The sequence below is a fragment of the Octodon degus genome, unplaced genomic scaffold (genome assembly GCF_000260255.1).
Source record: "Octodon degus isolate 3935 unplaced genomic scaffold, OctDeg1.0 scaffold00121, whole genome shotgun sequence".
NCBI classification, from domain to species: Eukaryota; Metazoa; Chordata; class Mammalia; order Rodentia; family Octodontidae; genus Octodon; species Octodon degus.
Genome location: NW_004524697.1, coordinates 3905916 through 3924696, shown reverse-complemented (window position 1 = coordinate 3924696; position 18781 = coordinate 3905916). Strand labels below are relative to the sequence as shown.

The 18781-nt window shown below is 40.2% G+C and overlaps 1 protein-coding gene across 2 annotated transcripts in view; it reads left to right on the top strand.

The window, feature by feature from the left end:
- Positions 1–18781, top strand: part of Galnt7 (polypeptide N-acetylgalactosaminyltransferase 7) — a 171458-nt gene that overhangs the window by 85113 nt on the left and 67564 nt on the right. For both annotated transcript variants that reach the window (XM_004640233.3, XM_004640234.3), the window contains exon 2: positions 11855–12315. In XM_004640233.3, the coding sequence (XP_004640290.1) occupies positions 11855–12315 (461 nt within the window). The remainder of the gene's footprint in view (positions 1–11854; positions 12316–18781) is intronic.

Genomic DNA, 18781 nt, shown 5'->3' with positions numbered 1-18781 from the left:
TTTTTTTTTGTGATTCTGGGGATCAAACTCAGGACCCTGTGCTTGCCAGGCAGGTGCTTACACCACTGAGCTGTATCCCCAGGCCCTTATTTTTTCTAATATTTTTTCTTATCTCTGAAAACATCTTAGCTCTTCTTCCCATTGACTCCCTCTCCCAGGACACTAATTCTGAAATCCAGCTTTAATCTGGAGTATACCCTCTCCTAGCTCCAGGTCTAAGCGGCTGGAGGCTGCACCTGTCGGCCCTCTGGAGCGCCAACAGTTTGAGGCTGATCAGCTGCACCTCCTCAGATGCTCCCTAAGCTTATTAAACAGACCATCTGGAGTCTGGGAACACCTCAAGTTCTTTTGTTTTTGTGCATTTGCCTCCACCTAGCATGGTGGCTGAGCCACACTTTCTGTCCCCACCTCCTTATAACCATCAGCTCTCTGGCCAGCTGTGTGCAGGAGAACCACTGCTGTTTGCAAACACAAATGAAGCCTCTTACAGTCTTCTTGCGTCTCTTTTTCCAGGCTGTGACCCCCCTTAGAGACAGAGCACCTAGCATACACTGCACTTGATAAAATATGTAGATAACTAAAAGGATAGTTCTTTGTCTTTTAATAAAGCATATAAATACTAATCCCAATGCTAAATAACACTCATGATAAACTACAGCACACTGCATAAACTTCCTACTTGAGATCAGGCTTATTAAGAGTTGAAGAGTAAAATGTCAAAACTTTCATTGTATTAATGGTCTACATTCAGATTTTCTTCTGTTTCATGTAATTATGGTACGTGGTAACACCATTTTTAAAAGGGTTTCTAGTAGAGGTGTGGTAATGAAATGTTTGTGCTTCAGAATGATTTATCTTCCTGAAAACTGAGGGATTTTCTTACTTGGGGTGATTTTTTTTCATATTTGCAAGAGATTATCTTATGCCAGTCAAAATATGTGTTGTAAAGTCCCATGTGAGTGCAGTATTTTTTATGAGCTGTTATGAAAGCCAGGCTTCAGGGCAAAAAGCAGGAGGCACTAGAGGAAACACTTCATGTGGGCGTGCAGTACACGTTCTTGAATTTCTCCCCTAGAGGGATAATAGGACATTGCTCTTTGGCTTTCAGGAAGGTATTAAACATTCTCTTCCAACACACACGCCACATCTGATTTCATTCTGTGTTCACCCAGTACAATGTGTTCCTTAATATTGGAAGACTTATTGATGATGCTGTGGGTGACATCATTTTCTATCAGGTTTTCAGGAAGATTGGAAATCATTATGTGGTTTCACTGGATTTGCCAGATGTTAAAGAGAATTAAGAATTGAACTGTCTGCTTAGTTTTGGCAGACACTAAATTACAAAATACAGTGTTATGTTGGTTACAAGCAGCAGAGGACAGGACTGAATAAGCACTTCCATGAATTAAAAAAAAAAGTGTTAACAGTGTGGCCCTCAGGGATTGACATTGGGAGTGCTCTCAAAATATCTTCAAGCTGATGTGGAAGAGTAAAAAAAGCTCTTTTAGGTAAGAACATTTGATTGACATAAGCTGAACGGAGTTACAAAGCATTATGTAAGTGGGGAGAAGAGGAACAGATGTGACCTCATTTTCAAGCAGTTCAGCTTTTAGGTAGTTTCTCCTTTTTCTACCTGGTGAAATGCTGTGATTGTTCTTTTGAACGTTCTATTTAGCAGTTAACTTCTTATTTTCTAATCTTCCAAGCCATTTAGTTGAAAAATGTATATTTCCTCTCCCCATGTGCATGCATAATCATACATAAATTATTCATGTGTTTAAATCTTTACAGCTTTTATGATCTTGTTCTCATTTTGCTTTTTCTTTTTTTGTAACTCCTAATACTTCTTTATTTTTAGAGCATTTTGTAAGAATCACATGGTAAAAGTTACTCTAAGGTATTGACAATTTCATTAAATTATTTTATGTATCTTATTGAATGTCATCTATAAAATGAAAATTCTGCTTAGGAGCTTTCTTTTTAAAATATAGGAATTGTTTAGTTGCCAGACATGGAAGTTAAAATCTGTCCACTGTAGCCTTTATGCTTTCTAAGGAGTATTGTAATCTTTTACTACCTGAGGGGATCAGGCTTTTATGTGGCCGTGGTGTGACGCATAGTAATAGCCTCGTCTTAACAGTATATATTCTTATCACTGAAATTACAGTATAAACTTAACAAATAATTTTATATCACCTTTGAAATGTACTGCTATTTATTGATCACCTGTTTAATGCTAATGTTTGACTCTTTAAATTCAGTTCATAGTAGCTGCAGAGTGAATATTAAATATTCAAAATAAAGATTATTAAAACTTATAAGTATTCATAATTTACTTCATAAGCTACAGCATGAATTTTCATAAAGCCTCGGAAAGATAAAATTATTTTGATTTCATAAATATTGTAAAATTTCATGTATTTTTATACAGTTCTTGATTAGTTGTCTATGATAGTAACTTTGCTCTGGGTCAATTAAACAGTCTTATGAATAAAATTTTTTGTAAAAGAAAAATTAATTATCATTTGTTATTTTCTTATTGCAAGAAGTAAACTGTATCTTGGTCCTTTAACTGCCTATTTCTTCTTTTAAATTATTTCCCCTTGAGCATTATCAGATATTGTTCTGATCTGGTTTAGAATCTGTATTCCATTACTTACTGGTTACAAACACCAAATTTATGAGAAATCATTGGGAAGGCTGAATGACCTGAGGAATCAAGACGGACATCAGCAGATTTACTTTGTCCTGTTTAAATAAAGTACGCATTTTCCATGAAGCCCAGACTTTCACTTGAAGACATGATTTATCTGCATCTACAGGAGAAACATTAAAAAAAAAATTTAAATACACAGGGCAGTAATGTCTTCAGTTATCTCACTGGATTTCTGAAATGCTAGCTTAACCAAGACAAGTATAAAGTCCAAAGTCACATTACCCTCCAGCGTGGTAATAATAGAAGATCTTCAGCCAGAGGTTCGTTACTCAGTGCATGAGCGGACACGCCCTAGCTATCTATTGCCTTATGAGGTGTTTGGATACACAGTAAATAATGTGCTGTATTCTGCTGCAGACAGCCCTCACTCTGACTGAGTGAGACACAGACACGCTAACGCAGTGTAGGAAGAGAGGGCTAGACATATTCACTGGACTGTGAGAAGGGTCGGAGAGGTTTCCAGTAGCTGATCTCTGAGTTTTAAATTGCTGGGTTTTACTACTGTATGCTTAGTGGGAATTTCATGCTTACAGAATTGAGCATTAGAGGTAATTGGGTTCATATGAAGACTTTTTTGTGATGCCTCCTTTTTTAAGATATAATTTTAACTTGTGTTAAAAATGCAAATTTTTAAATTTCTAATAAATATGTAAGGGCCAGCCAAACAGCTCAGAGGATTAAAGCGCCTGCTTAGGCAGACACAGGGGCCGGGGGTTCGATCCCCTGGCCTGCCATACTGGCCCCGCCCTCAGGGTACACAGAGACAGCAATTGAGATTGGGTGTGTTGGCACACCTATAATCCCAGTGCTTGGGAGGCTGAAAACAGGAGGATCACTACCACTCCGTGTTGTGTAGTAAAACCCTGTACCAAATATATAAAAAATGAAAAGCAAACAAGTGAGCAAATAAAAAAACAAAACTAAGGTATCTATTTGAAATAGACATGACCATGGAAATTGGACACTGGCTAGTTTAGAACTAGGAATACAGGAGTGGATAATTATTATCCAAAGACCTCCAATATGTGAAACTGATGTATCAATAAATCTTACAGCCTAAAGTGGTGAGAAGTAACTTGTTTGGTTTCTTGTAGATTTTTTTTTTCTCTTGGTATTGGGGATCAACCTCAGGACCTTGTGCTTACCAGGCAAGCGCTTATGCCCTGAGCTAGTTCCCCATCCCCCTTGTATGATTCTTGAATACGCAGAAAAAAATTAAAACTTTTCACTTTGAGTTTCCAGTTCTTGTCATTTACTAGTGTTTAAGGAAGCCTTGCATGGATCAGAAATGGCCGACGTTACTGTAGCTGGCTTTGTTTTTTGCTTAAAAGGGGAATTTATTTTATGGAGGAAAGAATCTGGAAAGGATTTTGAATCAGACATCAGAAAATGTGGATAATTTTAGATAATCTTTGAGTTTATCATTAATAACTAAAATAGTTGTTAAAATAGTTTTTTCCTATTGCATTTGTAGTATTTTTAAGTACGGTAATTTTTCCACTAAGTCAAATGAGTAACAAAATGAAATCTAGTGATAGTGAATAAATTATTTTAAAACTGGAAGAAAGATCCAAAGCCCTAATGTCACTTGTAGTTGAACAGATTATTCATGAAGATCTTCAGAGAATTGCCTAGTCAGTGCAGATAGATGCCCCTTTTAAGGGCACCAGTCGCATGCGTGGAAGTTCAGGGGTGGTTTGACTGCACAGCTGTGAGATTTCTCCCTTGGGAGGTTCTTGTGTAATAGCAAGTATAGTGAAAGCTGCCTTTTCTTGAGATGACTAAATGTTCAAAACTTATGTAGTCTGCTTTTTAGGAAGATGTTAATTTCTTTACTGTAGCCCAGGATAGATCTGTACTACACACTGTGTTTTGTATTTTGCTTATGTGGCTAATGTGGAGTGGCATGTCATTGGTCTGGAATGCCCTGGTAAAAACCTGGTAAAGTCTTGACCAGGGATCATTAAATTCATTTGTATGTATGATTACTATGATGTATCAGAAGTGTTGAGAGAAAAAGTAAAAAGAATAACAATTAGCTGTTTTAGATAGGCATTTCTCTGCAGTCAAATGTCTTAGCATCTCAGTACTAAGGGTTTGCTTCCAAGTGTCCTGTGTAGTACTCAACCCAGTTATTCTGCCAAAACCATGTGTACAGTGATAGAGTTGCTAATCTAGATTTCTTTTGGTGGAACAGTCGCTTTGGGGTCAACTGTTCTCTTTTCTCTATTTTGTTAATTCTTGGTTATATTTCTTATCCTGGGAGTTAGTCCTCCTACATGAATCTATTTCTTTCAGCAGGTAATTTTTCTTATGAGAGCAATGTCACACTTATAAATCCATATCCAGAGTTTAATGGAAGTTTTCTGTTTATATAAGTTTACCTGTCTAAAAATACATTCTTCCCTTTTTTCAATTCTGCGCTTGTTACTAACAGTGGCATTGCTACTGGAAAGTAGCCTTAAATGCCTTACTTTAAGAGTTTTAAAAATATGCTTTTGGAGATTATATCTTCACCTGTGAGGGCTGACCATGTAGATATCCACGGACCTGTAAGGTATCTGTTCAACCTCTGCTATATCGTAAGCTCTGATTAAGCACAGATTTCTTGATGCTTCTCCTCCCAGGATGGCCACTGGCACAGTCAGTTCTCATTCAGTGCTCTGAAAGAAGCAGGACTCGAAGGTCCTCCATCAGCACGCAATCTGGCTGTGGCTAGGTGGAGAGAGGAAAGAATACAGAGGCCTGAGCCCCCCACGGTCCCGCCCCATCCCACTGCATGTTGGTGAGAACTGAGGAGCACCTGCCGGGTGTGCACCCGAATCCCCTGGACTTGCAGTGTCTGCTTCGCTTTAACAGCCACCTTCTCTGCTCTTTGTGCGTGTGTCTTCATCTCCTAGATGAGTCAAGTACAGCCAGAAAAAGACAAGGATAAGGTTTTCTCACTAAAGCTGTTTTTGGTAGGAAGTGTTTAAAATCAAAGAATGAAATTTATCATGTTATACTTTTAAATTTGGTGGCACATGAAAAATGATAAATAGTGTGCGCATGGTCAACGGTAGCCATTCTCAAGTTGTAATTCTTAAGAAATCATGTAACTGCAAAAGCTCATCATGAATGTAGTTTTCTAGGGTCTTCCTAATCCAAGTCCCAACATGCCTAGATCCCTGCCATGTGCTCTAAGTAGCTTTCCCAAATCCTTCTAGATTCATACAATTTCTGCCAAGGCATGGACATCTTGGGCCAGCAGCACACGTTAGTAGGATTTGGGAATGTGGGTAGAGGGTGTTCTGTTGTAAGGTAGCTGGTGGCTGGTCTGACCATCTGATGGTATGCGATTGTATTTTCTGTCTGTTTCTGCTTTTCTGAACATGATGATCTTGGAAAGTTCTCTACCGATTCTCCTTTCCATTTCTATTCAGCTGTGATTCATTGATTTTGGCTGTACAGTAAATCAGCAGTTGCTTATGAAAGTATCATAGTGCCTGTGAGTCACAGAAGCATTTACTAATTCTCATTCACACAGGAAGGAGTGTGAGGTTTTCCTTCTGGGAAGTTAAGTATACTTGATAGTCATTCTTTGAATCACATCACATTAAGATTTGAAATGATTATTCTTAACTGACTTAGGGTTAGACATAGTTCTAGTATTTGATTCTGCCTTCAGATTTAATGGCATACTGGCTTTGAATGAAAAAAAATCAATTTTTCTGGTGCTATTATATATATTACTTCAAATAAAATATCATGCAGAGAATAGTTATGTTCTGGTGAATTCTTGGATATTACCAATAAGGATCTGATATAAGTCCCTGTCTCTCATTGCATATTCTCTGTTGTCTGTCTTTTCCTTACCACCAAGCAGAAATGTTAGACTCATTCATATATTCAATAAATATTTGCTGAGAAATTGCCTTCCAGGAAGAGCATTGAGAATAGAGTGGTGCCTGTGGTAGACTCAACTTCACAAGACTTAAGGGCCAGTGCAGGGGATGGAGGCCAAATCTAGCCCATCACCTGTCTGTTTTATTGAACATTGCCATATTTGTTCATTTGTGTATTGTCTACGGCTGATGTCCTACTACAGTGGCAACTTAAATAATTGCAGCAGAGATCTTGAGGGCTGCGAAGCCAGAATTGTTCAACACTTAGTCCTCTTCAAATTAGTTGACCCTTGCTGTCTTGATTCACAGTGGAGACAGTGCAGAAACTCAGGCTGAGCATGAAATCATGGTGCACCTTGTAGGGCACATAAACTGTCCTGCAGGCAGTGGGCTGCTGGTGGAATGTTGTGAGCAGGGAAAGTTAATGCACATATTTTAATTTGGGAGAATTCCCACAGCTGTAGAAAAATGAAAATGGCAAATGTGCCCATTAGGATGAGAAGCACTCAGGTATAGTGGCTAAGAGCAGGAACACATGGGCCACCTGTCTAGGTTCAGTGATGAACAAGCACTCCACCAAGGGCTGTCTCTCCAGCACTTGCAATCTGATCTGGATTCAGATCTTAACTCTTATTATGTACTGCGTCTGACCTTAGGTAACTTCTCTGTCAGATTTTCGGTCTGTATGATGATCATAGTACCTAATTTATGGGATGAAATAAGTTAAAGTACATGAAGCATTTAGAACATACTGTTTACAGTTATCATCATTATGGTAATTGTAGTAATTCTGTTTAGAGATAAGAGTGGCCCAAAGTTAAGGCAGTGACATTGACGATAATGGAAGCGGTCTAATTCAGGCTGCCCAGGTGACTGAATTGACAGGAATTCATGACTGATTTCTACTGACAGTGAGTAGGGCAGGCAGAACAAGAACTGAAGATAAACATGGGATTTGGCTGGATCAGTAGAGTGGATGGTAGCTCCTGTCCCTGAAGTAAGGAAGACAATAAATCAGATGATATAAGGTGAGTTAGTCATAGGTTCACTTTCAGGTGTGTTACATTTAGGTGCCAGAGAGACATACTAGAACTATTCAGGAAACCATTGACTCAGAGGTCTGAAGATTAGAAATGTGGTATGGATTGGGAAATGGATGCGCTTTGAAGAAAATGAAGTAACTTAGAATGTGATGGAATAACAAATAGAATTCTCATAGACTCCTAAGAACACCAACTGATTGAGGTTGGACAAAGAATCATTCAGTCATAAAAAAGATCAAAACAACTTCTAGCAGAGGATATGCATGGCACTTGCATTCATTAAAACTTTGAGAAGTATTTAAGTCTGCAATTTTTATATTAGTATAGGCCAGTGTAAAGGAGAGCATGTACAGGTAGCTGATTTCATGCACTGTTATATCCGTATGGTTCTAATAGCATTTTGCTCTGGTGTGGAACGCTGGATAATCTAGTGGCTGTGATGACTGTGAATGTTGATGTCTGATGACCTATTGAAACTACTTGTCTCATTCCTTTTCTCTCACTGGGACAAAATATCTGACACCCAACATGAAGGAAGGAAAGGTGTATTTAGCTCACAGTTTGTGGAGTTTTAGGCCATACTCTGCTGGCTTCAAGACAGAGCGGCACATGGCAGAGAGCAGCAGTTCATGGCAGTGGAAAACAGCGAAGAGCAAAAGAAGAAGCAGTGGTAGCAGCCTCTCCTTTCCCTGTATTGCCTTCAGGCTGTCAGCCCAGGGCAGGTGCAGTGCTCACACCCAATCCCAGCAGCACTCACACTCACAATCCCAGCTTTGGATCATGAATTAGTCACAAACTGTAGAAGCTGCCCCATGACTGCATGAGGCTTTGGGCTGACACCTAGACACAAAACATAACAGTAGTCTTAGGTATTCAGTGACACTACTTTACCCCTCATCTTTTACCTCCATGTGTACCAGCTCCCTGCAGCCGATAGGGGAAAACCCAAAATTAGGAGAAATGACTTTTCTTCTTTGTGTGCTGTGTGCAGCTCAGCCTTAGCAACTTAGGGCCAGTATCTTGATTTTTTTAATTCACTTGCAGCATTTTCATATTAAGTACAATCTGAGGAAGAGCCAGGAGACAAATGGGAAAAACAAACACTTTGTATCTTCCGAACCTCTCTGCAGTTGCAATGCTGAGTACATTTTTTTATAGTAGTTATTTCCCAAGAAAACCTTTAGTCCCCTGTGAATGTAAGATTTCTGGCAAGATAACTTTCTACTTTGACCCTTAGAAGGGCTCATAGGTTAGACTCAAAACAAGCCTTTGCCTACTCAGGTGTGACAGACAGGGGCCTGATCTAGAAGCCCTACTTCAGGCAGGTGGCTGAAGAAAGGCTTCACAATTGTGTGATCAGGCCATGTTGCATCTTACAGTGTTGTGGGATAGGGGAAAATCGTATCGAATCTTGAAATGCCCCCCATTGGGTATATTGTCTGACCCAACTTTCCAGGGATTTGTACACTTTCATTAACTGTGTGCTATTTTATAATCACATAAAATATAGAAAACTGTTAGTAATGCAAATGAAGTTTTATTTGGTAAAATGATTTTATTATTACCCTGTAGGTATTGACTAATTTAACATCTGTTTGTAAATTAATATCCTTGATGTTAGTTTGTCTGTTCTTTGGATTTGTCTTTGAAACAGTTGTACCATCTTAATGACTTTGCTTCTTAATAATTAATTTAATAATCTGTCCCATATATACACGTGTTTTTGTATGTACACACCTAACATTTATAGAAAGACTTAAAAAATTGATTAAATAAGACTCAGGACATATGAGAACTTGTACTGTAACATCATGTGCCTCGGTAATGTCCCAAATTTTCTGATCAAGAAGATTATGGGGCCGAAGAGGAAAGTGATCGATGATGTAGAGTGTGCCTACATCATGGGGAGAAGACACTCTCTCAGGCTTTCACAGAGAGCACATTGGCCAAGCATTGGCCGTGACTCATCCACATGGCTGACACTGACAAAGGTTCTACAATCTGAGGTACAGGATCTCAGAATAAATCCTGAGGGCATTTCACTGACCTTCTCAGACCAAAAAACTACAACTCTTGTTGCACAGGTCCTGCTTTACCTTGGTCTTAACCATCCAGTAGAAAAGTATGAAGACAAAATATAGGAAGTAAAGCCATGTTGTTATGTTGAGCTGTGGGGGACTCAGGTCAATAATTTCTGACATTGCCAGTTAAACAGAAGACCCAATGTTATTATGGGCTACTGGACTCTTTTAGAATATTTTGCTGAGTTTACACACCTATAATATTCAACAATGGAACTTAAAAAAATTGGGATATAACTATGAATGTCCATTTTGTATCTGTGTATTCAAAGTGGTTGGGATAGATAAATAGTTGCATTCTCTTAATGAATAGAATGATTTGTTCTAATGGTGTTTGTAAGTAGGATCACAAGTCCGCATCTTGTACAGCAATTAACCACTAAGAAGAATATATGCAGTGTATTATTTGTTGAAACTGTACTTTCGATTTGATTTGAAACTGTCTCATTGCTATCTGTTTATCAACAAAACTTTGAAAAGAAAAAAAAAATTGATTAATATAATTGGCTCCACAGAAGAGAAAACAGGAAAGCTTGCTTTACATTGCACGGGGTTTGGATCTTTCGAATTTTGTATTATATGCTTATATCATTGAAATAAATAATTTGTCAAAATTTATTTTTGAGTTCTCTAAAATCAGTTCTTAGCCATACTCACTAAATTCACTTCTGAAATAACTTACTATAGAGACTTTGTCTCTAAATAAAGTACTAGTAGATGACATATTTAAGGCTTTACTTCTGTATTCTTTAAAAGTTTTAAGCTTTACTTTCCTAGATAGACCATAGTATAAAAGTGGTGGTCAGATGGTGCTAATTCTGTTACTAGCCTGTTAAGGAATCATAATCTTAGCGTGGCACGAGTTGCCGACCTGTTAGTCTAATTTTCACTTCTCCTCAGCTCTCCTTACCTCTTCTCCAGCTTGGAAAGTCATAGCTCCCACATCTAATTAGAGGCAGCAGCGCTCCTTCTATGCTAGTGGTGCTCAGGCTTAGATGCCTACAGTGACCTGAAATACTTTTAGAAAATTCAAATGCCCAGACCAGTTAACACAGAGACATCAATATTGACCTGAAATACTTTTAGAAAATTCAAATGCCCAGACCAGTTAACACAGAGACATCAATATTTTTAAAAATTCATTGAATTGATGCTAATATAGAGAAATACTGCTTTATGAAAGGAATGGTACTGGTTAGCAAAAAGTAAATATACTATATATCAGAAGTAAAAGCACTCAGGATTTCTGATGGAATGTTCTCCATAAGTAATGAAAAGGGCCCAAATTTAGAGATGGGTACCCTTTACTGAATATCCACATATACAGAATCTGTTTTTACTTGTGCTACCCTCAGGTGGGACAAACTAGGTATTAGATTTTAAACTAGGTATTGTTTAAAAACCCAAACTGATTGGTTATACCTATTACAGTTTTACATAATTTTGAATTCAGCTAAATTCTCAATGAATAGAAAACACTGAATTGAAGCTGAGTGTAGTGGGACATCCCTGTGATCCCAGCACTCAGAAGGCTGAGCAAGGAGGATTGTTGTGAGTTCAAGGCCAGCCTGGACTACATAGCAAGACCTTGGAGAGAGAGAGAGAGCGAGAGTGAGAGAGAGCGAGCGAGTGCTGAACTTGGCTTCTTGAGTGAATATTCCCATGCTGTCCCTCTTCCATTTGGGGCACAAAAATTATGATGATATTTATCCAGTGTCACATTGTACAGCTGCATAGCTGACTAAAAGTCTTATTTGTCATACAACAACGTGATCTATTAAGTGTTTTAATCAAGTATCCTAGAAGCTCATTGCTCTAACTCTTTAATATATATCATTTGGAGGTCTTTGATAGAGAGTTACATTTATAAAGATAAGTTAAAAAGGTATCCATATATTTTGGAATAGTAAGATGAAGAAATGCTTATTGTTTTGGTATTTCCTTCCATTCCATCCTGAAATACATCTTCTAATAAGAACTCCTAATGGATGACCTGCTTGTATTTCACATTGTTAACTGTTTTATTTGGCCTCAGCTTTTTAACACACATGAATGTTTATATCATAAACTCTGCTGTGGTGGTCTACCTTTGTGTACTTACTGTATATCCCCCTCCCTTTTGTATAGGAAGACAGAGATGTCAATAACCCCATGCCTAACCGAGGAGGCAATGGACTAGCTCCCGGGGATGACAGATTCAAACCTGTGGTGCCATGGCCTCATGTGGAAGGAGTAGAAGTGGACTTAGAGTCTATTAGAAGAAAAAACAAGGCCAAAAATGAACAGGAACACCATGCTGGCGGAGATTCCCAAAAAGACATAATACAGAGGCAATATCTCACATTTAAGCCTCAGACGTTCACCTACCATGATCCTGTGCTACGCCCCGGGATCCTCGGTAACTTTGAACCCAAAGAACCTGAACCTCAAGGAGTGGTTGGCGGCCCTGGAGAGAAAGCCAAGCCATTGGTTTTGGGATCAGAATTCAAACATGCAGTTCAAGCCAGCATTAAGGAATTTGGATTTAACATGGTGGCAAGTGACATGATCTCACTGGACCGCAGCGTCAATGACTTACGACAAGAAGAGTAAGCGCACTTCCTCTTCTTTCTAAAACTGGGGCAACTACTGTTTAGATATGTACTTAAATTTAATGAGACTTATAGGAATGGAGAAAACATTTATGCCTTTATTTCAGTGAAATTGAAGGACCTTTGGCTGACAAAATGGTCAGAAAAAGGGGGGCCCTCCATTTCCCCCATCATATTGAAGGTACATTGTGTAAAGTTCTGGAGTTTTCTGCATCCATGGATGCTACCCAAACAAAGTGTGGTCCACAGACTAGCATCAGTCTATGAGATATTTTTTTCTTTCCAGGGCACAGTGAGACAATGAACTTGTACTAGAGTGCAAGTAAGCTGCACTAGTAAATGTTTTGCTTCGTTCAATGGACAGTTGTTTAGGACTTCCTCAGTGTACTCACTTTTATTCCAGAGCAAGCACGTTCTTTGTCTTGCTGTTGTGCAGGAGCAAGTACTGTCGTAAACAGTGCTCTGGGTGTTTCATAGGAGTAGCTGTGCCTACGTTTCCTTTATGTTTTTCTTAGTACTGAACCCAGAAATTGAAAAACTTGAGAATGCTCAAAAGGAACCTGGAGACAGATAAAACTGTAGTCTCCACTTTCCCATTCTTTACATCTTGTCTGATTTTAATGAAAGATTCACAAATCTTTAACTTTCGTGATTACTGAGTGAACTCAAAGCTTTTCTCTTTCGGTTTATTCAGTAACTGATTCTACCTCTGTAGAATTTAAATAACTTGCATTAAAATAGACGCAAATTTAATTCACCACTACTAGAAAATTTCCCAGATGTATTCCTAGTGATATACTGTTAGCATAATCTTTTGAAAAGTGTGACCCCTCAAGGGCACACACCCACATACTCACCCACAAGCACACCTGCATGCACGCGCCAGCATTCTTGGTGACCACTGAGTGGAATTCCATGTCTGATATGGTGCCACTCTATAGATTGGGCCTTGGTTTACTGGTGTGAGTGAGACAGGAGGGCTAAAGTCACTTCATAGAGTAGTAACGGAAGTATAGTATCCTGAGGATGGGAGATGTGATAGCTTACACAGTGAAGAGTTAGCTTCTCACAGGGCTGTGAAGGAAAAATCTGGGAATAATGTATTCCTAGTACAAGCTTGCCTACTCATAAAGGTGCCAGATTTAGTAAATAAAAACCAAGGCACCTGATTAAATTTGAACTTAAGATAGTGAAAAAAATTTAGTATAACTATGCCTTAAATATTGTGTGGAATATATTGTTCATATAGTTTTTTTTGTTGTTGTTATTTATGTGGAACTGAATATGCTATGCTTAAACTGAATGATGTATATTTTATCTGGCAGTGGTTACTACAGTTAGAATTTATATATTAAATATAACTGCATGTGAGTATCCATTAGGACTCAAATCTAAAGTGTGTCTTACTTACATTAAAATGGCAGTCATATACTCTGTGCAGAGTGCTCTGTATTCTCTTAGACACTTGTGAACTGATGGCTTTCATGTCACTGTAATGAGAAGGAAGGGAAGAGAAGGAAAGAAAAGGGAAGGGGACAAAGTAGAGCAAGAGGCTACCACTTATTTACTACCTTTTGCATTCTGTGATTTACTATAAATTATTGAATCCTCCCAATGGAATTGCGAGAGAATCTTTTCCTGTGTATGTAGAGTCCGAGGCTCAGACTTGTGACTTCTTGGTAGAGACCTAGAAAACCGCCAGAGCTGCAATTCACCTGTGGGTGGTTTGGGGTGAAGACCCTCTTTCTGCTGCATCGCATCTAAGGTATCAACAGTGTGCCTCAGAGCAGGTGTCCCAGTGGGAGGTTGCTTAGCAGTGTGCAGATGGAGATTTCAGCATGTGAGCTACTTAGCAAACTGTACGTCATTTCCAACAGCAGTATAAATGTAGCTTAAGTTTGCATTATAAGAAATGCACTATGAACGTGAAATGGTGTACAAGACTTAGAGCTGGGTAGAGGACTCAGGGACACCCCTGCCCCTCCTTTTCTGCCACTGTCATATCCAGTTGTTCAGCAGGGTTTCTGCTTTCTGCCACCAAAATTTATCTCAGATCCCTTCTGAGTTCCATTTCGTGTATCTCCACGGCGACCACCTCTGTCTGAGTAAGCACCGAAGCCTCCAAAACTTTCTTTCTTGGTCTTTCCACTTACTGTTCTTGCCGCCTACTTCCTGTTATATGTTCATACAGAGAGTAGGGTGATCCTTTAGAAGCGCAAATGTGGTCTAAAACCCTTCTGTGTCTTCCCAATGCACTTAAAGCCCAGACTCCTAAGCTGCAGCAGCAGCCCCTGCACTGTGACCCAGCATGGCAAGCGTTCCCTGCAGCCCTCCCTTCGCTGCTGTGCTGGTTGCCCGGGGCATCCTGGCTGTGGTGTCTGTTTCAAGTCTGCGTCCCTCCTCTGTGGATGCTGTTCTTACTGCTGACTCTTTCCAACCCTTTCTTCTCAGCTGGGTCTCACTAACCATGCTCACCTAGTAGTGTCCCACGGTATTTTCAGTTACTATTCTGGCCATTTTGTTCATCATATATATTAAACTTTATACTGAGATACTGGTTTATTTAATTGGGTACTGACTGCTTTTCTCATTGGGTGATGAACTCATAAAGTTAAGGACTATATCTGTTTTCCTTACTGGGCACTCCCAGTAACAACTGACACATAGCTCAGTAGTAGTGTTGGTTGGTGAAGGAATGTGTGTGTGTGTGTGTGTGTGTGTGTGTGAAGACTGCCAATGTGCAGCAGACTGGCCTTGTCCCAGGTCCCAGGTTCCTGCCCCAGGTGCCACCTGTGGAGGAACCAGCCACCCTCTAGCTTTCCCCACCCAGGATACCACTTGCTGGGACCTAGTTCGCTCCTAGTTTGTTCCCTGATCCCAGGTACAAATGAGGCTGAAAGACAAAGAGATAAAGTTAGTTTAACATATGGGCAGCCAGGAAGCTGGGCAGCCAGCCGGGCAGCTGGGCAGTCAGGAAGCCAGCCGGGCAGCCAGGGAACACTTGCCTTAGGTCAGCAGAGGAGTCCCAAGCCTCCAGCTCCTCCTCCTCTTACTCACTTAGACAAGAGTACCAGCAATTAAAGTAACACAACATTCACATGTCTTATTTTATCCTTTTATGCACGCTTAGGCAGACAACTTAAGTCTCAGCTGTGTCAACTTTCCCTGGAACCTGCAATATGGATCATCCCTGTGTGTGTCCTTGCTCCTTTGTGCTCACAGAAGAGGCCAATTAGGCCTCAGTTCACCTCTGGTCTCCGACACCAGGGTTGAGCTTCTGGTTCCTTTACCTGCTGAGAGATCTTTGACCTGTTACTTCTGTTCGGTAGCCTCAGTTACCTGGTCCTTGAACTGGAAAAATAACAATAATAGCCATACTCTCAGGATTGGCATCCGCACTAGGTGACAGTACATCAAACGTCTTGCATAGCAACTCCAGTATTACTGACTCCCTTCAGTTCTTTATTGTCAACATTTAAATATCTTCAGTTACTATTTAACTTTGATATGCTCTATTGCTTTTTGAGAGACTTAAATGTCACATAATGCCTTGTATGTTCATCTTGTTTCTACTTGTAGCTTCTGTGGTGGAAAAGCTTTCATGTCTCTTCAAACTTTTCACACCAGTTGCCATCCAAGCCTCCTGTTTGTGCGCCCTCCTTGTAGTCCTGCAGTTTCTCCCCTGCCTTCTTCCTTTCCTTCTTTCTCTTGTTTTCCCCTCCTTTCATTTCTTTTTTTTTTTTCTTTTCTCCTTCTACCTTCTCTCCCTTCTTTCATGCCTTTCATAGGCCAGTTGTTTCCCATATGCTTTGCTCTGGTGCGTTACCTACAAATGGAAGTTGTGTCTTTCTCAGCATAACTCCTGTAAGTACCATGTCTCCAATTAAATAAAAGTATCCCAGACTATCTCAGCACATGGTCTCATACCTTTCTTTGAAATTCTCTATTTGTTTTACAACTCTCTCTTTTAAAAAATATTTCAAGGGTTGAAGATGTAGCCCAGTGGTAAAGCACATTCCAGGCCCTGGGTTTGATCCCCAGCATAGAAAGCAAGAAAGAAAATCTTCAAAGAACTCAAAAGTCTTGGAAAAGCTGAAGTGTTTTTCACACTTTTAAAAAAGCAAAATAAGCTTCATTCCCTTTGGATACTTAAAAAATTCCCTGTAAGCCAGTTACAGTGGTATCAGTCTATAATGATAGCTATTCAAGAGGTCAAGACAGGGCAATTGTGAGTTCAAGGCCAGCCTCAGCAACTTAGTAAGACCCTGTCTCAAAAAAGTAAAGTGAAATTTAAAAATTCAATGTAGAGCATAACAAGAAGTGTTTTGATTTTGCTTGCTTGTTTGTTTTGGTGTGTGTGATATTGAGGACTGAATGCAGCACCTTCTCCCTGAGCAACCTCCCCAGCCATTTTTGTTCCCCTTGAGACAGTCTTACTAAGTTGCTAAATTGCCCAGGCTGGGATTGAATTAGTAGTGCTCCTGTCAGCATACCAGAGTCCTGGGATTATAGGTTTGCACCACACTGCATCCAGAATAATAATTTTAAGTATTTTCATTAATTAGAATAAGAGCAATCTCACAAATTTTCTCTAAAATTCCATAAATGAATAGCTCTCCAGGTTTTCTGCTTTTGCCAGCTGCGTATCAAAAGCATACCATACATTCTAATTTCATGCATACAGCCTCCCTTGGGAGAGTGAGTGAGTGAGTGATTTGACTTTTTGAGATAAGGTTTCACTGTGCAATTCAGGCTGGCCCTGAGTCCACTTTGGAGACCAGGCTGGCCTTGAACTTGTAGAGATCCTCTTGCCTCAGTCTCCCAAGTGCTGGGATTATAGGCGTGTGCTACCATGCCTGGGTTCTGCAGCTTTATACAGTCTGCACAGCTTGGTTCTCTTGCGTCGTCAGCCGCATAAATGAGCCACGTGCAAGGTTTAGCAACCAGACTTCAGGGTGTTGGTCCAGCTGTGGCATCCGGCACCGTGGTTAGCACATTTGTTCTGAGGTCATCTCAGATGAAGGTTCTCTACCCTGAAGTGGGAAAGCACTGCTCAGCTGCCAAAGTGACTCATATCTGTGTGTGTGGTAGCTTTGAATCACATTCACTGGCTGAGTAATTTACTGGTTGTTGATTGCTTATTAAAAGTAACAGTGCTTTGAGGAAACTGGAAGCCTACTTCTTTATTAAAAACTTGAGCTAAGAACAACTTTATCTGCTTTCACATGTTATTTTTTAGTTTTAAAAATGTATGTGATTTTCGTTATAGTTCAACAGGTATTAAACTGAGTATTTTCAATTTGCACAGGGGACTGTGCTAGCCTGGCGGGAGATGTAACAATAAGAAAATACAATCTTTGAGCTGGGGAGATGGCTTGGTGATCTGAGTGCCTGCCTGGCAAGTGTAAGAACCTGGGTTTAATCCCTGCCTGGTACCGCATGCCATGCCAACCCCAGAACACTAGGTGCACCGTGCCAGCCCCCGGAACCGGGTGTGGTGGCGCATGCCTGTAATCCCAGTGCTGGGGAGGCTAAGACAGGAGGAACACTTTGAGTCCAAGCTGTGTAGCAAGACCCTGTACCAAATTAATTACTTCCAAAAATGTTCTTAAAAACAAAAGAAAATACAACCTTTGCTTTCAGGAGTCTCACCATCCACTCCTGGGGAGGAGAGAAAAAATGATATTGTATAAGGCAGATAGGAGAGTGTGACCAAAATGGTGTGGTTTAAAAGAGAGAGAGGTCGTGCCATTTGAAGAAGGATTCAGGGAGGTGATACGAGGGGATCTAAGGAATGAGCAGCGCGTTCCTAGGAAGAGTGTTCCCGGGCACAAGATGTGCACAAGTGCCAGGGTGTGCATGAGTCAGAAGTGTGCAGAGACAAAGGTGGTAGTGCTGTGCATAAAGCCTACACTGGAGGTGGAGAAAGAGGCCTTTAAGACTCTGAGACTGAGTGGGTTGGAGTGGAGACTTGTTACAGGGTTAGTGGTACTGGGGTGGAGGTTACAGAATGAGAAAAGAAGGAAACCCAATTAAGAGAACAGAACAGTTATAAACATCAGGCCTTAGCAGGTTATTGAGTAGAAGGAGGAATCAAAGGTAAACCCAAAGCTTTGAGGCCCAGTGCCACAAAGAAGAGTGGTACTGCACAAATAGAACAGCTGGAATTCAGCAGGGGATTCTGCCCGAAGCTCATTTACCTAAGCCAGAATGCTTTTTTAAAAAATCATTTGTTTATTTGTTTGGTATAGGTTGTTGCTGTGCAGCTCAGACTCACAGTGATCCTCCTGTCTCACCTCCCTAGCGCTGGGATTATAAGGCATGCACCACCATGCCCAGTTTCAGTGGCTAGCACGGCCCACCTGGGGTACCAGGAGTGATGTGGCACATGGTACCAGGGATTGAACTCGGGTCCTTGTGCATGCCAGGCAGGTGCTTAGAGTGCTGAGCTATCTCTGCAGCC